The sequence below is a fragment of the Calonectris borealis genome, chromosome 3, assembly GCF_964195595.1.
Source record: "Calonectris borealis chromosome 3, bCalBor7.hap1.2, whole genome shotgun sequence".
Classification (NCBI taxonomy): domain Eukaryota; kingdom Metazoa; phylum Chordata; class Aves; order Procellariiformes; family Procellariidae; genus Calonectris; species Calonectris borealis.
In genome coordinates, this window is record NC_134314.1 from 65164914 (window position 1) to 65185569 (window position 20656).

At 40.4% G+C, this 20656-nt stretch overlaps 1 protein-coding gene across 2 annotated transcripts in view; it reads left to right on the top strand.

Moving 5' to 3' along the window:
• PDE7B (phosphodiesterase 7B) overlaps window positions 1-20656 on the top strand; it is a 174034-nt gene that overhangs the window by 118815 nt on the left and 34563 nt on the right. For both annotated transcript variants that reach the window (XM_075145875.1, XM_075145876.1), the window contains one exon: window positions 17402-17485. In XM_075145875.1, coding sequence (XP_075001976.1) covers window positions 17402-17485 — 84 coding nt within the window. The remainder of the gene's footprint in view (window positions 1-17401; window positions 17486-20656) is intronic.

A 20656-nucleotide genomic window follows, 5' to 3' on the forward strand; every position in this document is an offset into this window, starting at 1 on the left:
GAATTGCACAGAGCTGCCTGCAGCTCTGCCATCCTTCACTCTCAAACAAGCCCAGAGTCACAACATCGAGTTAAAATCCCAGAACCACACAGGTGGAAGGGCCTTTTGCAGGTCTCCAGTCCGCCCTACTGCTCCAAGCAGGCTCAGCTGTGAGCTCAGACCCAGTTGCTCAGGACGTTACCCAGCCAGGTCTTAGGAACCTCTGAGGATGAAGACTGCACAGCCTCAGTGAGCAAACTCTTCTTGAATTCAAGAAAATTCAGGAGAGAGCTAGGATCTTCCAACTTGTGTGGGAGGACATAAGAATATTTCAGGTACTGTCCCAGGCTACTTTAGTGAAAAGTAGTCTCTGGCAAGTATAGTACGATGCTGGTCTCTCAGAGTAGTTGCCCAAAACCATCTGAAAAGGAGACCACTGCTTGAATGAGGAGAGGTTAAACATCTCTGTCACCAAGCTAGGCTGAATTTCCACACTTTAGGGAAAGAAGGAAAAAAAAGAAGAGGAAAGGATCAGGTGGGTGGGATGTACGACTGAATGGTTAACAAAGGTGGGAGCTGACTGGGCCTTCATTTTAAGGCAAAAACATAAAGGAGAGGTAAAAGAAGATCAGGCCTTATTAAAGAGACTGAAAAAGTAACCTGGGTGATGATTCCTTTTTGCATCAGAGAAATAAAGGCAGTTTTCATCAATGAACTTCCTACTATTGTTGGTGATATTCAACAGGTTTATAAAAGCATTGGCCATGTTTATGTTTATGAGAGGAGTGGATTTATGTCCTGAGGACAAAGAGAATAAAAGAGTAGAGGCTTAGTAAATTGTGGTGGCAAAGATCAGTCAATAAAAAATATTTCAGTAACTGTTACAGGGATGAAAAGCCCCTTTTTATATGAAGCAAAGACAGACAGATGTATTATTGTGCCATTATAAGGCGTGCATTTATAGAGCGGTTGAAGGAGATATCTGAGGACATGAGAACCGCTGCTGTGTGCAGTCCCCTCTCCCCCAAGTATTGGGAGAAGTATTTCCTGAACAGTCCGTGTTGGGGGGAAAGGCAGTAGGCAGGTTACAATTCCAGCCCTTGATCGATCGAGATGACTGATAGCTACACAAAGTAGCATACAGAAGAGTTAGCAAACTTATTACAAGGCTTGTTTGATCAATGCTCTTAAGAAGAAACTCCTTCCTCCTGGAAGAAAGCAAAGGTATTGGTAATACCATTAAAGAAAAGAGGAGACTGCTTGTTATCTATACATATTTCATTCATGCGAATTGACTGGTTCTCGCTCCTCCCGTATTGACAGACTAGTAACATGTTAGGTGTGTATACCCAGAGCAGTATGGATTCATGGTTGGGGGACAAATTTCAGATAATAATAGAAAAGCTCTACTATGAGCTATACAATGCAGAATAATAACAGGTAAGTTATCTGGGGGTCTCCTGACAAAGAAAATGCCACTGAGTAGCTAGAGGGGAAACACTGCGTTCAGGAAAACATGGCTTTGGAGGTAAGAACTTGCGTTTCTGCTGTGTATAAGAGTTGTTAGGCTTTTGAATTAGGGAAAGGAACATCTTTAACCTGGTTAATTAACATGGCAGGAGCCTCTGTGGTGTCTACAGCTACAGCAGGAGAACATCTGTCTGCAGCAATTAGGCAGGAACTTCCTAACTAAAGGGCTGCTCACAGATGGAGCAGATAGCTTGCCAGGCAGATGATGTAGGGCTGTTTATACAAACCCACTTTTCCTCTTAAAAGCAATAGAATAGCAAACACATATCGTTGGCAATCTTTGGGTATAAAATGAATTATGATAAATCTGAAATGTTAAGTGCCTGCTATTTTGAAAAAATTACACTGGGAGGGGAGAAAACCCTCAAATTCATTAAGTAGGGTAAGAATGCATACTAATGTGACAGAAAAACACAAGGTCTTATTGAAAGTTTATTACGCTGTATAAAATAATAAAAGGCTTTGAAGACTGGGTAGAGATGACGCTTTCTCGGATGTGCAGAATAGCTTTCAGTAAAATGAATATATTTCTACCACCTATCCTATTTATTACTCGTGTTAAGAGAATTAAGATTGTTAAAGAATTTCTTCTCAGAATTTATCAAACATGTAAGCCTGTTTTGGTCAGGGAATATATTGCCTTGCAAGGAGTAGGATATGAAATCTTCTGCAGATTACTTGGAATATACCCTGTGGTGTAGGAGGGGTTTTTCAGTATGTTTATTTTTGCTGCATGTAATGCTAATATTTATAGAAAAGTTCTCATAACACTATGTGCTCCACTATTGATTGGATGACATAGGATTTCATAAGAGCTAAAATCTATTTGATTTCAACAGAAAATATTATAAGACTTAGCATGTAAAATCTTGGAGAAAAAAATCAAGGAAAGAAGTTTGAACTAAACAGTGGGGGAAGATGTAGAATAGTTGCCATTGGTCTCCACCTGGTCCCTCAACCCTCTCCTAAATGTAGTGTAAAGAAAACATTGGTACTCTATGGATACTATTTCTCTTCATAATCATGAACATTTTCTGATGATGGTAAGTAGTGCTACAGAGGTTGTTGGCAAAGTTGCTTCTTTTTCTAGTACCTTGTAATTGTGGAAGAAACTCAAATAACAACCTCTGTACTGGTTTAGCTACCTATGCTTTTCTCTGAGAAGCTCGTTTTATAGAGAAAGAAAATGCGATATCCTACCTTTTACAACTGCTAGACAAGGTATTGCTCAATGCAATAATTTCCTACCCTACCAAAACCTGCGATTTGCTAAAACATAGTTCAGTTTCTCCATCATGTATCTCATCAGATTAGACCGATTAAAAAAAGGGGGGGGATCCATATCTGAAGGACAAACACTCTGTAGCCAGAATCTTCTGAATTCAAATATGATATTAGTGTATAATATCGTATTTTTCCTTTGTATGTGTTAGTATGTTGAGGGTGGATACAAGGCTTACTTCTTACTAACAGTTACATATACAGCAAGTACATACATAGCAAATATTAACCTCAATTTCTTGCAATTTCTGTCTGTTCCACTCCAGATTTTTTATCTGACTGGGAAAAAAATTGGTAATAAGAGAATTTTGGATCTTTTTTTTTGAGAAGGGGATTGGTCTCTGGTGAATTGTCCATGCAGCCTGACATGACTGCCCTAGGAATGCAGGGTGTCACTGCTTGTTTTCAGGAGATGGAGTTCTGTGGCTGCTGGATCTTGAATAGATGTGATTTTTTCAAGTTGTAATTTCTAACTCAGTTTCTGATCTGAAATGTCAAGACTCCTCAGTAATATGCAAATAGAATAGTGTGTCTTTATAATTATGATAGGACCCTGTTCGCCTGAGGTTGTTTTCCATCTCCCCACCCCTTCAACAACTTTTGTTCTTTTACTGACCCCAGTGGTTCCTGCAGCATCTGCAGACTGCAGCATCTGAAAGCAGATGCAGCTGCTCAGTTTCTGAAAAAGAAAGATTCAGGAACAGTGACTGCTGCCTCTGTCTCAGGGGCCTGGGGGACCACTGGCTGGGCTGCTCCTTCTGTGGAAGGCTCAGGTCAACCTTTCTTCTTGTTACTCCCAGCGCCACCCCAGACCAACACATTTACTTTTCCAGTGATGATGTCAGTTACTGAGATAGGAAAATGAGGTCACAGACAAGATCAAGCAATGGGAAAGCGACTGGATCACCTCCAGAACCCCATTCCAGTTTCCATAGAGTTGAAATCTTTTCTCCTTTTATATACAAATGGAAAGTCAGTTCAAGTAAATGAGATTTGTCTTTTCAGGTGAAAAAGCAGGATGGGCTGTTCAGCTCCCTTGTGGGGAGTAACCACTTGTAGCGACTTCCACTGGCCCTTGCGCACGTGAGATCTCTCTGCCCAGCAGCCATCTGCGCCCCAGGCTGCTGAGACACCTGGAGATGGGCCAGCAGATCTCAGAGCAACTGCAGGAGCCAACACAAGGGCTGAATGCACCAGTACTTGATACCCGAGATCTAGGAAAAGCTGTTCTTCCTAGATCTAGGAAAAAAACATTTGCTGAGCTTTATTTCATAAAAAGAGAGAGGATAGGAACATCTTATAGTGAAACAACAAACCTGAAGTATGAGCTCACAGCTGCAGTTATACTTGCCACACAAATAAAGTGGTGCTGGAAGAAGTGATTTATTTTTCTCTATAACAATCCCTTCATGCTGCGATGGGTCCTGTTGCATTCTGGAGAGAGAATTACTCGGCCATTAGGTTTCGGGAAGGAATAAAACAAGAAGCTTACTTTAAAGTGAACTGGAATATACGTTGTTCATTAGGATTCTCGGCACGCTTCTGTCAGCTGGTAGAATTTTAATCAATGTTTTTGTCCATGTAGTTGACATAGGATCTGTGTTTGAATACTCATGAATACAGTGTACATTACCTTGCTATACTTGTGTGGGAACTAACAGAGTACAGCGTTTTTCCCAGTAATATACATCTGGTATTAGAGCCTCGTCCAAAACATTAATCAGTTTTACAACTATAGACAGAATTTTATGACATTCTTCACTAATGTGATAATGATGAGCTGATTCTTACAAATCTTCGTGGACTTTCTGTTCAGTGTAGAACCAAATTAAAATTTAACTTTTTCAAAATTTTCAAGTGTTTCGGTGTTTCACTGGTTCGGTGAGACCCAGCCAAATATTTGAGGAGAGAAGGTTCTAGTGAGTTTTCTAGCAGAGTTTCTGAATTGCTTTTCTGTAATAAATTCAAAAGCTAATTTGCAGGAACTTTGTATCAGATATCATTTATAAGTAGAGTCTAACTAGTTAAGATTATTTTTCAGACAGCTTTTGATTTTTCTTTGGTAACCATTAGCTACTGAATATACTGTTGAGGTAGAGTCTAGGAAAAACACAGCTTTTTTCTGGATTTACTTTAAGATATACTCAATGTGTATTCCAGCTGCTCTGTTTTGAAGAAAAAGACAATAATCTTACTGCTTTTTCTGTGTTATGTCTTGCAATTCCCAGAACAAAAAAAAAAAAAAAGAAAAAAGAAAAAAAATCTCTGCTTAGTATGATTTGCACAAGAGTATGATGAGTCGAGAAATACTTTTTATATGCCTTCACACGCACATGCCAAAAAAGTCTCTGACAGAGTTATTCTCTATAGGAATTTACAGGGGTCTGTGAAAACCAAATACTGAAGCGGTCTTGCTCTTTCTCCTTTAAAATACTGTTTGAGGAGGAGCCTGAGGAGCTGAATTGCTCAGAAAAGGATCTGTTCAATGCATATCTAAGAGAGAACTCTTGGGTTGCTAAGCTGTAATTTAAAGGTAAATTTTGAGACAAAACAAAATTTAATTATTTTAGTACAGTTTATTGTTCCTTTGGGATTTATAAAAACATCTCCAGCATTTTTTGCCTCCACCAAAAAAAGTCTGCTTGTTTGTTGTATTAGAAGTTTTAGATTGCAGTTTCCTCCTCTTTCTGAAAGACTTTAGCAATTATTTGAATTCCCTAAGAACATGTTAAAACACAAGAGACACAGAGCTGCAGCTTCTGTTTTCAGCCCTAGTTGCGGAGAAAGGCAGTGTGGTAGCGTACACTGTCAGTGAGATAAATTGGCATGTCTCATGTAAAATCGTTTGAAGTATTCATAATGTTTTTGTTGCTGGTTTGGTTTTGTTGTTTTTCAATATTTAAAAACATAGTGAGAAAACACGCAGGGGTTTTGGTTAATGTCAAATAAAAAGTAATGTAGATAGCACAATTAAATACATTTACTAGTGACACTTCTTAAATGATGAAGTAATTGGAAGAGATGAAATGGGAAGTTCTTACGGGGTCTCGGGGCCTCTGGAAGGGGTGTGATGCCGGCACGCTCTGGACCGCCAGCGTCCCCAGGAAGCTGCCTCGCTGGCTCTCCGGGGCCTGGGGTGCTGCTGGTAGCCTTCTTGGCACTAACACAGTAGAGATAAAGCTTTGGCAAGGTTTACGCCAGCGGTGGGCCCAAATTGCAGACCTGGCCTCTAGGTAGTGGTAGAGGTTCATGAACGTAGACTTGTGGGTTAGGCCAGTTAGCAGATTAATTAGTAGTACGATTTTTACATCGTTCATGTTTGGTTGGTTCATGTTTCTGTCCATTCATGGTGGGTTTGGAAGATTATTAAACAAACACTTATTGATGCAAAGGTTGAGCAGCAAGTAGTTCGATGTTTGAAAACCAGGTTTTTTCCCCACTTCTTGTGGAAGGATGTACAGAGTAGGAGGAAGGAGAAAAATACTTTCCCTCCCCTGCTCTGTCCATCCTCCTCAGCGAGGGGCCAAGCACGATCCTTTTCTGTTTCCAAGGCAAGACAGGGTTCCCCTGCCTTCAGGTACACATGGCCTTTCCTCCCAAAAGGTGGTGTTTGGTGCAGGTCCCTTATGTGACATTGCTATTCGTAACTTCAGTGTCAAAGTGAAATCAAGACTAGGCGTACATAATTATGGGATGAGGGAGGAAGATGGTGATGCAAAGGATCATTGAAAGGGGCTCTGGTTACAGTAAGCTATGTTTAACCCTCTCTGCATATCTTGCTAGTCGCTCTTCCTTGCAGATATTAAGATTTTGCAGTTTCTGGAATAAGGAGCTGGGATAGAAACCCATATTCACCAGAACAAGTCGGGCAGAGGCTACTTGGCAGCAGCTTGCACGTTTGATGGCCTCAGCGAAGCCATGGTTGCGAGCACATCTGCTGGGGAAGAAGCCCGAGCGCCAGCTGCCTCTGCTGCTGCTTGGCGTCCCAGTCGGTGCTTAGCCATCTCAGCCAAGGGGAAACACGGAACCAGGTTCTGGGGAAATACCAGTCTTTGCCAATGGCAAGCACCTAATTAGATTTGTTTATCAACAGTTTTGTAATTACAGAAATATGTAGCTAATTACTTTTCTTTGAACCAGCTCATGCTCACCTCTCAAGAATGTGCAACAAATAAAGAAGGTAAACTGCTATTTAATTGTACTTTAGACAGTAAATATTTAATGCAACTGAACCGTAACAGAGAATGGGGCACAGAGAGTAGGCTAGTATTTGGGTAATATGAGGTTGATTCAGAACTTTCTCTTGTGCCACTCTTTTCTAAAGTTTTAAATTTTAAATGCATAGTACGTAGCAAAGACAGTCCAGATCAGTGATCTGTTTAGGTGTAAGAGGAGCATATTTGCTGAATTCTAGCCAGGTTGGGGGTCTGGATTGGGTGGTTTGTCATCTTTTTTTTTTTTTTTTTTTTTTTTACAGATCCAATCAATTGTTTGTAAAATACAGTGTAAAAAACAGGAAGAGAAAAACATTTTCCAAGCAGTAGAACAGTCAAGCTCAGCTTCCACTTTATGCAGCTTTATTCCTCTGTCTAGCATCAAAATGAAAAAGGTTCCACTCCAAATATTTATATTATCTACATATGTAATTTTTATTTTTTTCTAAGCAGAACATTCTTATAAGAAAAAGGTTTTTTTATCGCAATAATATTTTCTGATGGAGAAATATTACATGATAAAATGTGGGCTAGCTCAGGAAATACTCATCTTGAATAAGCAAATAATGCTAAGGTTACCTGTGCTTATTTTGGACAAAGTTCTCTTGCCTTATTGTTCAGTAATTCACTGAGTTATGGAGGTATTTGTATGTTCCACAGAGAAACTAAACCAGATTCAAAACCAATAAGGAAGAACGGTCCCAGCCATTGGCCATAGATACTGCTTTTGAATACAAAAAAAAATTTATTGCAATATATGATGTAAAAACAAAAGTCAAATCATTAATCTCAAACATTTGTTCCTGCAGTCTCGTGTGTAGATAAAGCTCTTAAAGCTTCAGGTGGCAAGTAAAGTTTTCTCCTGCAAGATATTACAGGCACCGTCTTGTGCTGCCAAGCCAATGCTCAGCGCTTCCTTCTCCTCCTTCCCCCTTTCATTGCTCTCTCCCAGCCATGAAGACTCCTGGGGCAGCCCCTTTGGGAGGAGTAAGTGGCCAATACTGCTGGGCTTGCTGGTACAAAGCCGCTGGTACTCCAGCCTCAGGAGAAGGCAGTGAGTAGAGGGGAGGCTGAATTACCAGTGAGTCAAAGAGAAGGGGAGGAAGAAGAAGGGTCGCACCCAAGTTAGGAATATATACATCTATATGTATAGGGCAGAGGGCAGTCGGGAAAGAGGAGGTGAAGAACGTGCAGAGACTGATGAGGAAGGATCATCCTGTGGCTAATGGAGAAGATTGAGACTCACTTACTTTATTGTGTCTGTCTTACCTCTAAAGTTGACTCTGGACTGGTGTACCTTAAAGGGTTGTGCAAGCACCGTGCGATCTTTAGACAGAAGTGTTAGATACAGGGAGACAAGCTGAATCAGCAGAGACTGAATCTCCTCTTGTCTCAGGCGAATGGCAGCCATGCAATTCTAGCACAAAATGAAAAGGGAGTAAATCTCAAAGGTCTTGCACTTTCCCTACTCGGCTCCTCCACAGGCAACGCTGCCATTGCATAAAAACTGTTGACAGACTTTAGGTTTTGCCTGATGTTAAGCGTTTCAGAAGCAGGCGATGTGTTGCTATAATGGCAATTGCTGTATTACTACTTACAGCTTTGAACGCCTATCTTTTGTAGTTTCATTGGAAAGGGAGGGTGTAGAAATCTTGTGGGCAAAGCTGTGGAAATAGGGGGAAGTTTTCTTAAGTGTCCTGAAAGCAAATTTTCATTTGATGGCATGAGTAAAACCCTCTGCATTTATTTTCTTTGAATGTTGTCTAACTTAAATGTTGCTAGTACAAAAAGCAGAGATCATTAGTGTTTGTCTTATGACAATGTGGAAACCATGACCAGGACTGCAGGAAGAAGATGCTGTTGAACCACTGAGGCCCTGCATTACAGAACTTGCTGTCTACACAGAACAAACAAAACACAGAAGTGGAAAACTGAGGCATGGAAAGGAAACGATTTGTTCCGTAGGAATCCAGGAAATGAGCTCAGGGCTTATGATTCCCATCCCACATTTTAATTCCAAGAGTCCTCTCTCAGAAATAAAAATGTTAATCTCAAATTATTGAACATTTCCCAAAGCAAGCTCCATTTGTTCTATTCCACTTAGGAATTATCAGCATTTTTCTATTAATATTGGTGTAATTATATCAATTGTTATTTTACATAAATTAATTAGATATAATATATCAAATTTTAATCATTGGCTATGTTAGATACACATGGATTGTAGTATCAAGCAATTTCAGCTTGTCTACATAATAGTGCCTGAACAGAAAATGAGAATGTTGCCTTGTGGCTCAGGTAACTCGTCAATGCAACCCATAAAATGCATATACTTGCAAACAATGGTTCTTGAGGAAATTGTAGAATAAAAAATCAACTAATTAAAACTAGTTAATTAAAAAGATCACTTAACAAATATTATAGGTAGGTGAGAAATGAGAATGCAGAACAGTAAAGCAAACTTGGTTGAATAAATGCTCGACAATTACCTCAACTTTCTGCAGAAAAAGAATCTCTTCTTCAACTGCAAAACCCTCACTGGCAGATTCAAGGAGTCCGGTTGTGTTCTCACAGTGGAAGCATTTAAAGTGTTGATAATGCTGAAATCAGAAATCCATATAATAGAATGAGATGCAAATGTTTGAGAGAATTCAGTTTGAAGTTGCAATACATAGACGAATGCAAAGGTGTCTCTGAAAGAGCAGCTATATCTAGAACGTTATTACAGTTATCATACAGCAGTGGTATGATAAGCCTCAGGTCAGCCAAAGTGCTGCCATGCAGGACCACAGCAGCAGTGAGACTCTCAAGATGCCATCAGTCACAAGCTAGTGCTTGTGAGTACTATAAACGGCAGGCAGGAATGGGAATTATAAATGGATCACTCGAAAAAAAGCAGAATCACGTCTCCTCCTCACTACCTGTTGTCCCAGGCTTTCATTTTCATCTTTTACTAGTGAGTTCGGCCCCCTAGATAGTAGGTGGCTAGCTCATTACAATATAGTTCAAGCAAAATGTTTACCAAAGTTAAGGTGGTTGTCTAAACTGTTCCTTTCAGGCATAGAGGTGGTGATAGATGACTTCTGTCTTCTGCACTTACAATGCTGTGTTTATACAAGACTCCGTGCTTTCTTGTTGGATTCTTTTTTTCCAAGACCTGTCTCCTGCTTTTAGTTCAATAACTCTCTCTTCTTTGCTGCTAGATACCAACATTTGTCCATCTTTTCTTCTGCATATGAAAGCCATTGGCTGAATTTTGCAAAATTTGTGCCGGCAAACTCCTATATCTGAATTTCTCATGTCTCCAGAAAAAAAGTTTGTATGTGAATAAGCAGTCTGTGTAATTTGCCTGTGTTCTTATGCTCCCTTTCTGTCTTTGTGTCCTGTGGTTTAGTACTTTATGTAAACTTTTATATAAACTTTTGTATTTTTGGCTAGAAAATACCGATAGTTGAGTAATTATCACACAGTAGTATCAAGGAGCTAATTATTTCTTTTTATAGAGAACAGTACTCCAATTACTATTGCATAACAAGTGCTGATTTTTGTTTAACTGCACTGTGGGATACTACTACACTGTAGGAGCGTACACAGTACGTGTTTGAGGGTGTGCCCACATTGGTGTGAACTGCAGGTGTATGCGGCTATTATACTGATTACAAAATAAATACTAACAGTCACAGGGATAATCACAGTGAAAAGCATACTTACAGATATGAGGTTTGGTGTGGTCTCAGCTCTCTGAATACGATCCTCACGGCTGAGGTCTCAGATTCTTCCCCCAGTATGCTGTGCTCATAACCGTGGCACTTAATTTAGGAACAGCAGTGTGTTAGGCTCGATCTGCAGTCAAAGTCAAAAAGATGCAACTCTGAAAGGCAATTTAGTCTTTGTGTTAGTCACTGGGCAGAGGCACCTACACCTCTCCACTGACTTACACCTACGAGTACGTGAAATACGTCTGACCTTAAGGCAATAATTCATAGCCCATTATCAAACTCAGAAACAATTGAAAGCATTTCCAGTGCAATACAGTGCATTGACATTTTGGAAAGCTACCTTCTTCAGAACATGAAGGATTGTCTGTCCTAATCGACTCTGACTATTTTTTCAGTTAGAGGTAGCTACTTAGTTTGGCAAGCTCTGTGGTTGCTCATGCAAGAACAGATAGGTCTGTGAAGCGGGTAATACGGGTACTGCTTCAGTATCTGAATTTCTGATGACTGCTGTTGCCTGGTTCTCTGTGGCAGTTTTCTCATCCTCTTGGATTTCAGTTGTCTGCAAGCACTTTTTCCAAAGTCTGCATGTTGTAATAGCTTTGCCTCAAGATATTTCAGTTCAAAATCTTTTCTCTAGAGTTACTGATGTGATCTGATACGGTTTAAGGGAGGATTTCAAGAGTGTCCGTAAAACACTCCTTTACCTTTACTCTAGATGGTCGTTTGTGAGAGTGGACCAGCTGTTAAAGGCATGCCTGTGGATCCTAGGGTCTTCCTCTGGCTGTATATCCAGATAGGCTGTGCCGCAGTGCAAAAGCGAACTTCGCAGGAGAGTTTTAGCATTGAGGAGGATTTTATGAAGAGATTGTCAGCTTCTGTTTCTTGCATTTTACTGATCGGCGTAAGCAGTGGTGATAATCTTTTTTAAGAGATTAAGATACAGCAGTAATATGGATTGTGGTCAGTAAAGGAGGGCAGAAATTACAGTTGGCAGAAATTACAGTTGGCAGCTACAGTCAGGCAGTGCCACTAGTTATGTTGAGCATAAGATCCACCATTCACTCCAAAATACAGTTTTTTGAAACTGAGGATGAGTGACGTTTCATCTGCAATTGTTGCTGCTCTGGAGATGGAATTTTGAATAGCTGAAATTCAAGTAATTGACTGGTAAAAAAAAAAAAAAATTAATTCACGGGGTAGGACCATTGCAGGGGAAATTAAGTGATTTTCTGTGTAAAAAACATCCAGAAAACCAAATGATGGTTTATACACTATCACTTTATCCACTTTTTGTAAAAAGGGACTACCAACCTTCCTTCGCAGAGCATTCTGAAATGAAACCGCAGAATGCATTGGATGAAGTCACTGCTTATGATCTCATTAGGACTATTACCAGAAATAGTAGAACCGTGCATCGTATAGCACAAAAACCTCATGTTTTGGAATATTTACATGCTTAAAAATTCAATACTTATAAATGGATGAAGTGAGGTGGCTGCCCCAGTTTCTTCTGCTGGAAAGGGGAGTCGTCCTGTCTCTGTAAAGAGGAAATGTTCTTGTTCACTGAGGATCTTACGCACATGGGGAAATCTGCATTAAAATGCTTTCTGCAGACAAGAATTTACAGTAACCTTTATAACAGTAATACAACAGAATGAAAATAATCCAAACAAGCACAAGTCACCATGAACAAGCATTAGACATCTTCAAATCCAAAATAATTCCAGTAATTCTGCTGCTTGTTTTTAACCTAACTTTTCATCTGAGTTTGCTACTTTTACACAGCAACCCTTCCCTCTTTTAGAAAGCTTTCCACCAAAACCAGAATGATGCCTAAAACATCAACAGCTCGTCTTCCTTCATGTCAGAAATCCCAAGCCTTTTCATAACTGAAATAGTGAAGGAGCCAGGGGCTCCATGGAGTCCACGAGAGGCCTTACTACTGCCACTTGGTTTTCCATGGAAAGTACTCAGCCACTGCAGTATGTGTCCTAAAACAGTCAGCTTAAGAAATATTTGGATGAAAATTCTAGAAAAGCTTGACTAGAATAAATACTTGTAACCTCTTGTGAATTTGCTGTGGTATTCCTGACTTACCACACGGAACTGTGTACTAAATAAAATCAATAATTTGGTGGCTTGTCCTAACTTCTGCTGTGTGAAGCTGCTCTGTTGTTTTGTCTCAGCTATGGCCCTGTTTTCCCTCCTAATTTGTTGTGCTTGTTCAGTGAAATTGAATCCCACATCATTTCAGGCAAGTCTTGGAGAAGTTGTTTTCCTCGGTGCAGATGGCTCTTTCCTCCAGATGTGACAGGCAACTAGAGCTGCCTCATTTTTTTTCTTAACCCTTCTGCCCATCTTGAAATCACGCTGATGCGATGGCCGCAGTAGTACTGTGGTTCTTGCCCCATACCCCATTTTCCCGTGACTATAAACTGTCACAGCATGCACCGCACAGGCTCCTGTTACCTAATGTAGGTTGCTTTCGTTTGTTTGGTTTGTTTTCTTGTCTGTTTTAACGAGGACGAAGTAAAATTCAAGAGCGTCCTGGGAGATGTCCCCACTGGAAGCTCTCGTGGCAACTTGGCTCCGGCGCGGGTGCAGCCCTTTGTGTTTGCGGCTGCAAATGTTCCACCCTTGCATCTTCAGCCCAATGCAGCCAAGGAGAACCTGTACCCTTGCCGTTTCCCTTCACCCTGTTTGTTTCACTTGGGAACACAATGAGCTGTCAAAATTTCCTGCTCTGTTTCCACAGAATCCTTCCTTTCGCTCCAAAAAGGATTATTTATCTAAAACTGCTAATTGCATAAATTGTCAGAACAATTGTTTAGCTAGATTTTAAGGTGGAGAGCAAAGAGATGTAAAGGTCTGGTGGACTTACGAAAGTCGCCCTCAAAGTCCTCTGTCAAAGCAAAAAAGAGAGTCTGGTGTGTTGCCATTAACGGCCCTTGTCTCTCAGAAATTAAAAATCATGTGGTATGGTGTACATCTGGTGCAGTCTCTATTTTTAGTATCACTGTTGAGTGTACTTAGAGGTAATTAAAAGTAATAGGGAAGAATATAAATGTTTTCCAAATAAGTGAGCCAAGAAAAAATAGAGGAAGGCAGGTGTGGTTGATTTAGCCCACCACCACTTCCTAACTAATCTTTCTCTAACGATGTAGAAAGAGACTAAGTGGCACCTGGCGAAGTATTTTGAAATAACAGATTCATGAGGTAGAGGTACTTGATAACATCTTTGACTCATCAGAAACTTGCCTTCCCTGAGGGTAAAGTTAATAATCCTCGAATATAAGGATTTTAGTGGCTTTTACTAAGTCAGTGGGGATGCAGATTTATTCTGCATATAGATTCCTATGGTGCTAGAGACAGCCCAAACTTTTATAATCTATAAAAAAGGTAAAATGACACAAATAGCCAATCCAAATCATCAGTAATTTTCCATGACTTCAGGTCCTCAGTTTTGCTAGTTAAATAAAACTCATTCACATTTTTCTTGGTTTGAAGAACATAGAACTGGTAGTAAGTTTATCAGTCATCACGCATAGTCCTTAACTATCTCAGGTACTCTTTCAGTGCCATCAGCTGCTTCTGTTGTTTTCATCTCCTTCAGAATTATATTCTTCTGATCACCTAAACAGTTATTTTCCCACTCCGCTGCTAACCCACATTGGGCATTACTCCAGGGTGATTTTCCTTTTATGAAATGGCTCAGTGCCCTGATCATCTTTCTAGAGGTCCTTCTCTGCACTTCTTAATTCAGCTTTCTCAGAGACAGTATTTCAGATGAACTTACACCAGGTGTTCTGACTAATAGCATCAATACCTCCCTTGCTTTCCCTCTCTTTGCTGGAGTTACCTTGCCTGAATAGTGTACATACGTGTCTGAGTAGGCTAGTCTTTCGTTCTGTAGGAGACATCAGCAGCACCGTGAGAGGAAGCTGGACTACCAGTAAAATGAAAGTGGAAGTTGAGGGTAGCTGGGCCATAGAGCGGTTGGGGCAGAGAAGGTGACAGTAGCAGTGAAGTTTATTTAAAATAGCTGTAGCTGTATATACCTGGTATCTCCCAGCTTTGTGTTATCATCACATCTCACTAGTGCTCTCCTAACTCTATGCCAAGATCATCAATAAAAAATTTGAAGACCGTTCCCAATATGAATCTTCTAAAGATCATGCAGTAATTGTTCCTAAGCAAGAGTTTCCTTTCAGGGCACTTTGTTATCTTCTTACCTTTATTTGAGGTAATTCAGTATCGGGTGTTATCTTGTATGGTCTACTTTTGGTAAGCCCGTGTTGTGTTTTCTTCTGTGTTTCAGTTGTCTACCTATCTTTAGTGTTCTCCTCATCAAAATTCAGGGTTATACTACTAAGATGAGAGTTAGGCAATTTCTTCCATACGTAACTGTGTATGATTTTGTTATTCTGTAGTACTATGGTACCTCTTTTGATCTGATAGATTTATTCTTTCATGTCCAGAAAGAAAATCAGTCTTTCTGGGTTTAGAGTATCGTATGTCTTGGTTTTTTTTCAGATTTTTTGAGTTTGAATTTCTCTCCTTTTTTTCAAAGTATCTGTTGATTTAGTCATGAGTGACATGTTTATCAGTGTGTCAATGCAAGGGATTATTTGCAGTTTCCTGTTAATTCATTGGTGCATACAGAAAAACAAAAGCCTCAATCAAGGCATGCTCTGAATTTACACCCGTTCTTAATTTGCTGATGCTTGTATTAGTGACAGGCTCAAGCCTGTCTGATTTTTAGGGGTTTATATAATGTGTAGCATATGCTTGCCCTTCTTACTCTTTCTGCACGAATCAGCCAATCTAATGGGTCTACCTGTGGTGGAGAGCAGTGCTTTTAAGTCAAGGTGCTGCTGCCTTATGAGCTCTGACTCATGGGTGCTGATGAATCTTGCTTCGGTGTTTTACAAGCCCTTCAGTTATTTGCTCCACCCTTCTGCCCTTTAACAGAAGGATCGCTGGGGAATGGGTTTACATACCACTGTTGCCACAACTTAGACATGATTTTAAACTGCTGATGAAGGTGTACCCACGCCATTATCATACCTGTGAAGTGCAGCAGCTGAAGAGCAGGCAGAGGTTTGCACCTTCTGCCCCTGCTATCAGGAGGGGTAAGTGGGGTCAACGGCAGCTTGAGTTGTTTTGGGCCGGTTCCTTAGAGCCAGCGGTTGGCAAGCGGGAGCTGAGTACAGGGGAGCACGTGTTCTCTCTCTAGAAACAAAAAAGCAAAGCGAAAGTAAGGATGAGAGAAAATAGATTTATATTTATAATCAAAAGTGACTGTGTTTGAAATATTCTTAATTTGAGTGCACGCTCCTGTGTCTTTCGTACCTCTAAGGACCCCTAGAGGGCATGGAAGTTTTTCTCCACCTCGAATATTTAACTTAATAGTTCTGCTTGGCTTTCTTCCCTGAAACATAATTGTAAGCACATTTTAAGTGAACATCAGATAGAAAAAAATAACAGCGTCTAACTAGGTCCTTTTATGCTGCAAGATGTTTTCTTGTTTTTAAACACAAGCAGTAGAAGCTAGCACTAGCAGCCAAATTCTTAAATTATTTTTGTTTAGATTAGTCAGATGCTATATTCGTATCCCAGAGGAAGCACAATTCAAACTAACTAATAATTCATAATTTTATTGCGAACTGTGAGAGGCCTACAGGGTGAGCTGTCTGAGGAAGTGCGGCGGGTATGCTTTCAGCACTATGGCCTGTGTGTCTGTAGGGGAGGAATTGGTATGGTGAAGAGCTAGAGTACTCTAACATGAACCTCTAAAATCTCCAAACTTCATCTTATTTAAGATTTTTTTAATATTTTGGTCTTGCTATTTGCCTGTAAAGAAATTATTAAATTACAGTACAAGATATTTAAAGCTATGGAGATGTAAAAATGACATCTGCTTCCCACTGCTTCCTATCTACTTAGAGTGAGATTTTGTAACTCTTACTCATCCCGAGGAGCGTTTTTCTTCTTAAATGAGTTTTGCCTGTTTCATCAATGATACATGGTAAGTCAGGTACTAATCAATGTGAATTCTTGGTATTGTGTTGTCACTTTATGATATTTAAATTTACATTCTAAAGCTCTGGAGTAATGCTTATCTGAGAACATCAGGTTTTGCTTAAATAAAGCAGCTTCGGTGTTTGAGAAGGCTGACATTTTTCAAAACGCTCAAAGAGCAGTAAGTAAAACAAAAACAACGCTAAAAAATTCTTCATATTTTGTTTGGAGTTTTTTTCATCAACTCATGATTTTGAGACCAGTCCCACAGCTTTGGAGGTCAGTTGGACTGTGAGCCTAGTCCAAGGTTAAGACCTTTGTGTGTGATGCCATGACAGTCAGAATCCAACTGGTCTCGTCTGGGGAAAAAACCGGACCTCCACACTACTCCTGAAGCAGTGAGAGTCTACTTACTGGGCGAGAAGCTGTTCAATAGAATAAACACGGGGGGTTTTGTGCCTTTGTTCTGATAAGAGGATCAGCTGTACTGCTTTACCCAATTACCCAGGGATGTCATGGGAGATGATTTTTTGGACCTTAGTTTTCCCACTGGAGGACTGTAACGTCATCACTTTGAATAGAAAATAGATCTAGATGTAAACAGCAGAGAAAGGCAGCTGCCCCTTCTAACGTCTCTGGGGATTTTGTGTTTTGCAGGAGATGCACGGGTGAGAGGTCAAACAGGGGTTCTCTCCGAGCGCCGCGGCTCCTACCCGTTTATAGACTTCCGTCTTCTTAACAGTAAGTGCAACCCTTCCTTCAGGTCTGTATTTTTTTTAAAAAAAAAAAATCTGTATTGAAAGTATACAAACCAAAGTATCTTATTTCATATTTATCTATAGTTCAGCTGTCTTCATACAGTCAGCAGTAATAATTCTATTATTCCCACCCAGTGTTTGACTGTGAAATGTTTTGATTGTATGAATACTGTCCATAATGCTGAGTCTGTCAAGTAAATACAGTAGTGCCATACAGGGGTGTGCTGGGGCAGGGCAGGGGGTGCTTCAGAATTAAAAAGATAAACCTCTGTGTCCTTTAGCCTCTTAGCTAACAGTTGGAACAGATTTATGTGAGTCTGTTATCCGGTCATATAGAATTGGCACAGAAGGGGAGCATGTGACAGCACTGACCAGTGGTTTACAATAACATTAATTTTTCCAACAATTAGAACCCAATCCAAAGCCCCATGGAGTCTTCTCATTGACGTCAATGGATTTTGGGTCAGGCCAGCAGTGAACATCTGTTAAAAATAATCTTAACCTCATTTTGATTGAAGTTATTTTGCCACTGTTGTAAATAAAGGAGGACAAATCTAAAAGAAAAAAAAAAAAATCAAGATCCTGGGTTTTTTTTTCACCTGATGGATTCTCTGTACTGATGCAGACCCATTAGCGAGTGTGTAAAAAATAAAATTAAATAAAATAAAAAACCAGAGAACTTGGGCCCTGTAGCATTCAGTCTGGATGCTGTGTTAACTCCAGTGTTCAGACACAGGCAGATCTCGATGTGCCCTTGTGTACTGCACAGACTACTCCATGTAACCTTTGAAACAAAAGTTATTCACTGTCTTCATCAAAACAGACTGAAACTCCGACAGTTTATTTAGTGATGACACTTCTAAGCTTCTAGAGATTATGCTTTTCATTAAAAAGCAATTATCAAACCCAAGTTTTACGTCTCCTTTTTGTAACTGCTTTCCCAAGTGCCTGGGGAAGGGGGTGGGAGGTAGGTGGCAGGGAGGGGAAGCCCAGCCGCAAGGGGTGAGGTCTGGCTGGGAGTCAGGAGAAAAGAGGGGCTAATAAGAAGGGAAGGACCTGGGCTCTGATCGGCTGCGTGCGCCCAGGCTGGCAAAGTTACTGCCGCCTGGCAAAGCGCTTGCTTTCAGTCTTGCTGATAAAAGGTATTTTCTAGGTCATAAGTCCATCGGGGTGCTTGCTATGGCTGAGGTAGAAAGCCGTAAGGGGTAGGACGGGTCCAGCAGTTTTCCCGGGACAAAGGGAATAACGCACTGGTTGAGCAGAGCTCCGAGGGTAATTTAGTCCTGGCTTGCCAATGAAAAATGTGAAGAAAAACCTGTTTTAGGCTAGCTGGAAATACTACTGTTGATGCCCTTATAAAGACGGAGAGAAAATAAAACCCTTCTTTTCATTCATGAAGTAGAAGTGAATATATATTCACATTCAGGTGTGACTAAATTAATGACTTCCTTTTTCTTTTGAATACATACATGTTATTTAAAATTCTCACCATATGTTCTTTCCTCTCCCTGGTTAAAGAAACCAAAAACTTTTCAGCTCTTTTTTCTGGCAATAGGGCTTTCACTTTTACCCCCTGTAGGTGAATCCTGCCATCCTTCAGATCCTGCCAGCTTCTGGGAAGTGCTGGTGCTGTCCATGAGGCTGTCTATGGAGAGATCCATGGCGAGAGATGTACCGGTGAATGCTCGGCCTTTGATCATACAAGGAGCTGGGCATTCTGCATAACCCCTCTCCTGGAACTGCTGAACTTAAAAGCGATGCCTCTGTCTGCATGCGCCTCTGGTCCCACGGAGGTGGGGCACGTGGCGTTTTTGTGTTCCTGTGCTCTCTGTGCCGCGGACTTCTGACTTAGTCTTTCTTTCTGCTGCTTTTCCTTAATCTGAAAGAACTACGGCTGATCATGATCTCTGTGTAAGGAAAAGCAGTGATCCTGATTTTGGATTTCCCATTGGTTTTGGTTTTTTATGTATTGACTGCTTTCTGCCTAGGGAGTGGTGTTGGCTTAATTTTTCAGTGCTAAATTAAGTGAGATTTCTAGGTACTTGACAACTAATTTTGTAGATGGCAAGTGCACTGGGCTTGGCTGACTCAGTGACCTACAGGTAAATGAAGATGCTTGGTGTCAGAGCACACAGATGTGTGTTTTGCCAGGAAGTAAACAGACTTTTATATTATTTGTTCATGTACATCTATCTGTCAAATCCATTTCTGCTGTGCATACCATATAAGCAGCAAAGCCCATGGTGCTGCACATCCTATCAAAAAGGATCATATACAAATGTCACTACTGCAAACTTTTTTGAAACGTGCGTAACTAATATTTGCAGTAAAATTTTGGCATCATGTTACATTTGTTTGGGGGCAATAACTGACAGGCAGCAACCATATACTGAAAGCTGTTACAGTAAAGAAGGGAGAGAGGCAGAGGAAATTTTATGGTAAATATCCTCAGCAATTATAAAGAAATGCATCATAAACATTAGTCCAGCTTCTCACTAATTCAGATGAACTGAGCTTAAATAGTGATAGTTCCCTCTACCATCTGAAATACTATTCCAAATAACAGTACCACCCTTGTTTTAAAGTAAGGGAAAACACTGAGGCTCATTCTTGAACAGAGTTGACATTCATTTGGAAAATTGACATTTAAAAAAAAAATTCAGGGCATTGCTATTTAATGTCAGACTAAAGGTTACTTAAATGTAACTTTTTTAACATACTTACAGATTCAGTCAAACTAGTGGATTTTTCCCTCCTATGGCTATTAAGGGTTAATACCGAGTAGACCGTATCTTTTGTTTTTTCTGGAGTCCTGCCGTAAAGTCGCTGTGTAATTTAAGACACCGTTAAGTCTTTTTGGATAGGAAAACTTCCTGCGCTCTGAAAATGGGATCTTCTGTAGCCCTAATCAAAGCCAACTGGATTAATGTTGGCTTCTTGCTGTTTGAGCTAATGTCTGTGATGCCATCTACACATTTCTCCGGTGCCTCTCTGCAATATATAGAAACTTAGTGAGTGTTATTTCACCTTGTCAGTGCCAGGCTGTCAGGATCATGAGGATTTTGCAGGATCCTGTCTGGAGGAGATGCAAGGCTTTAGCATCATCCTGTCTTTTCTCTGCCTAGTTGCAAGCTTTCCTTGAGGCATAGTTGCA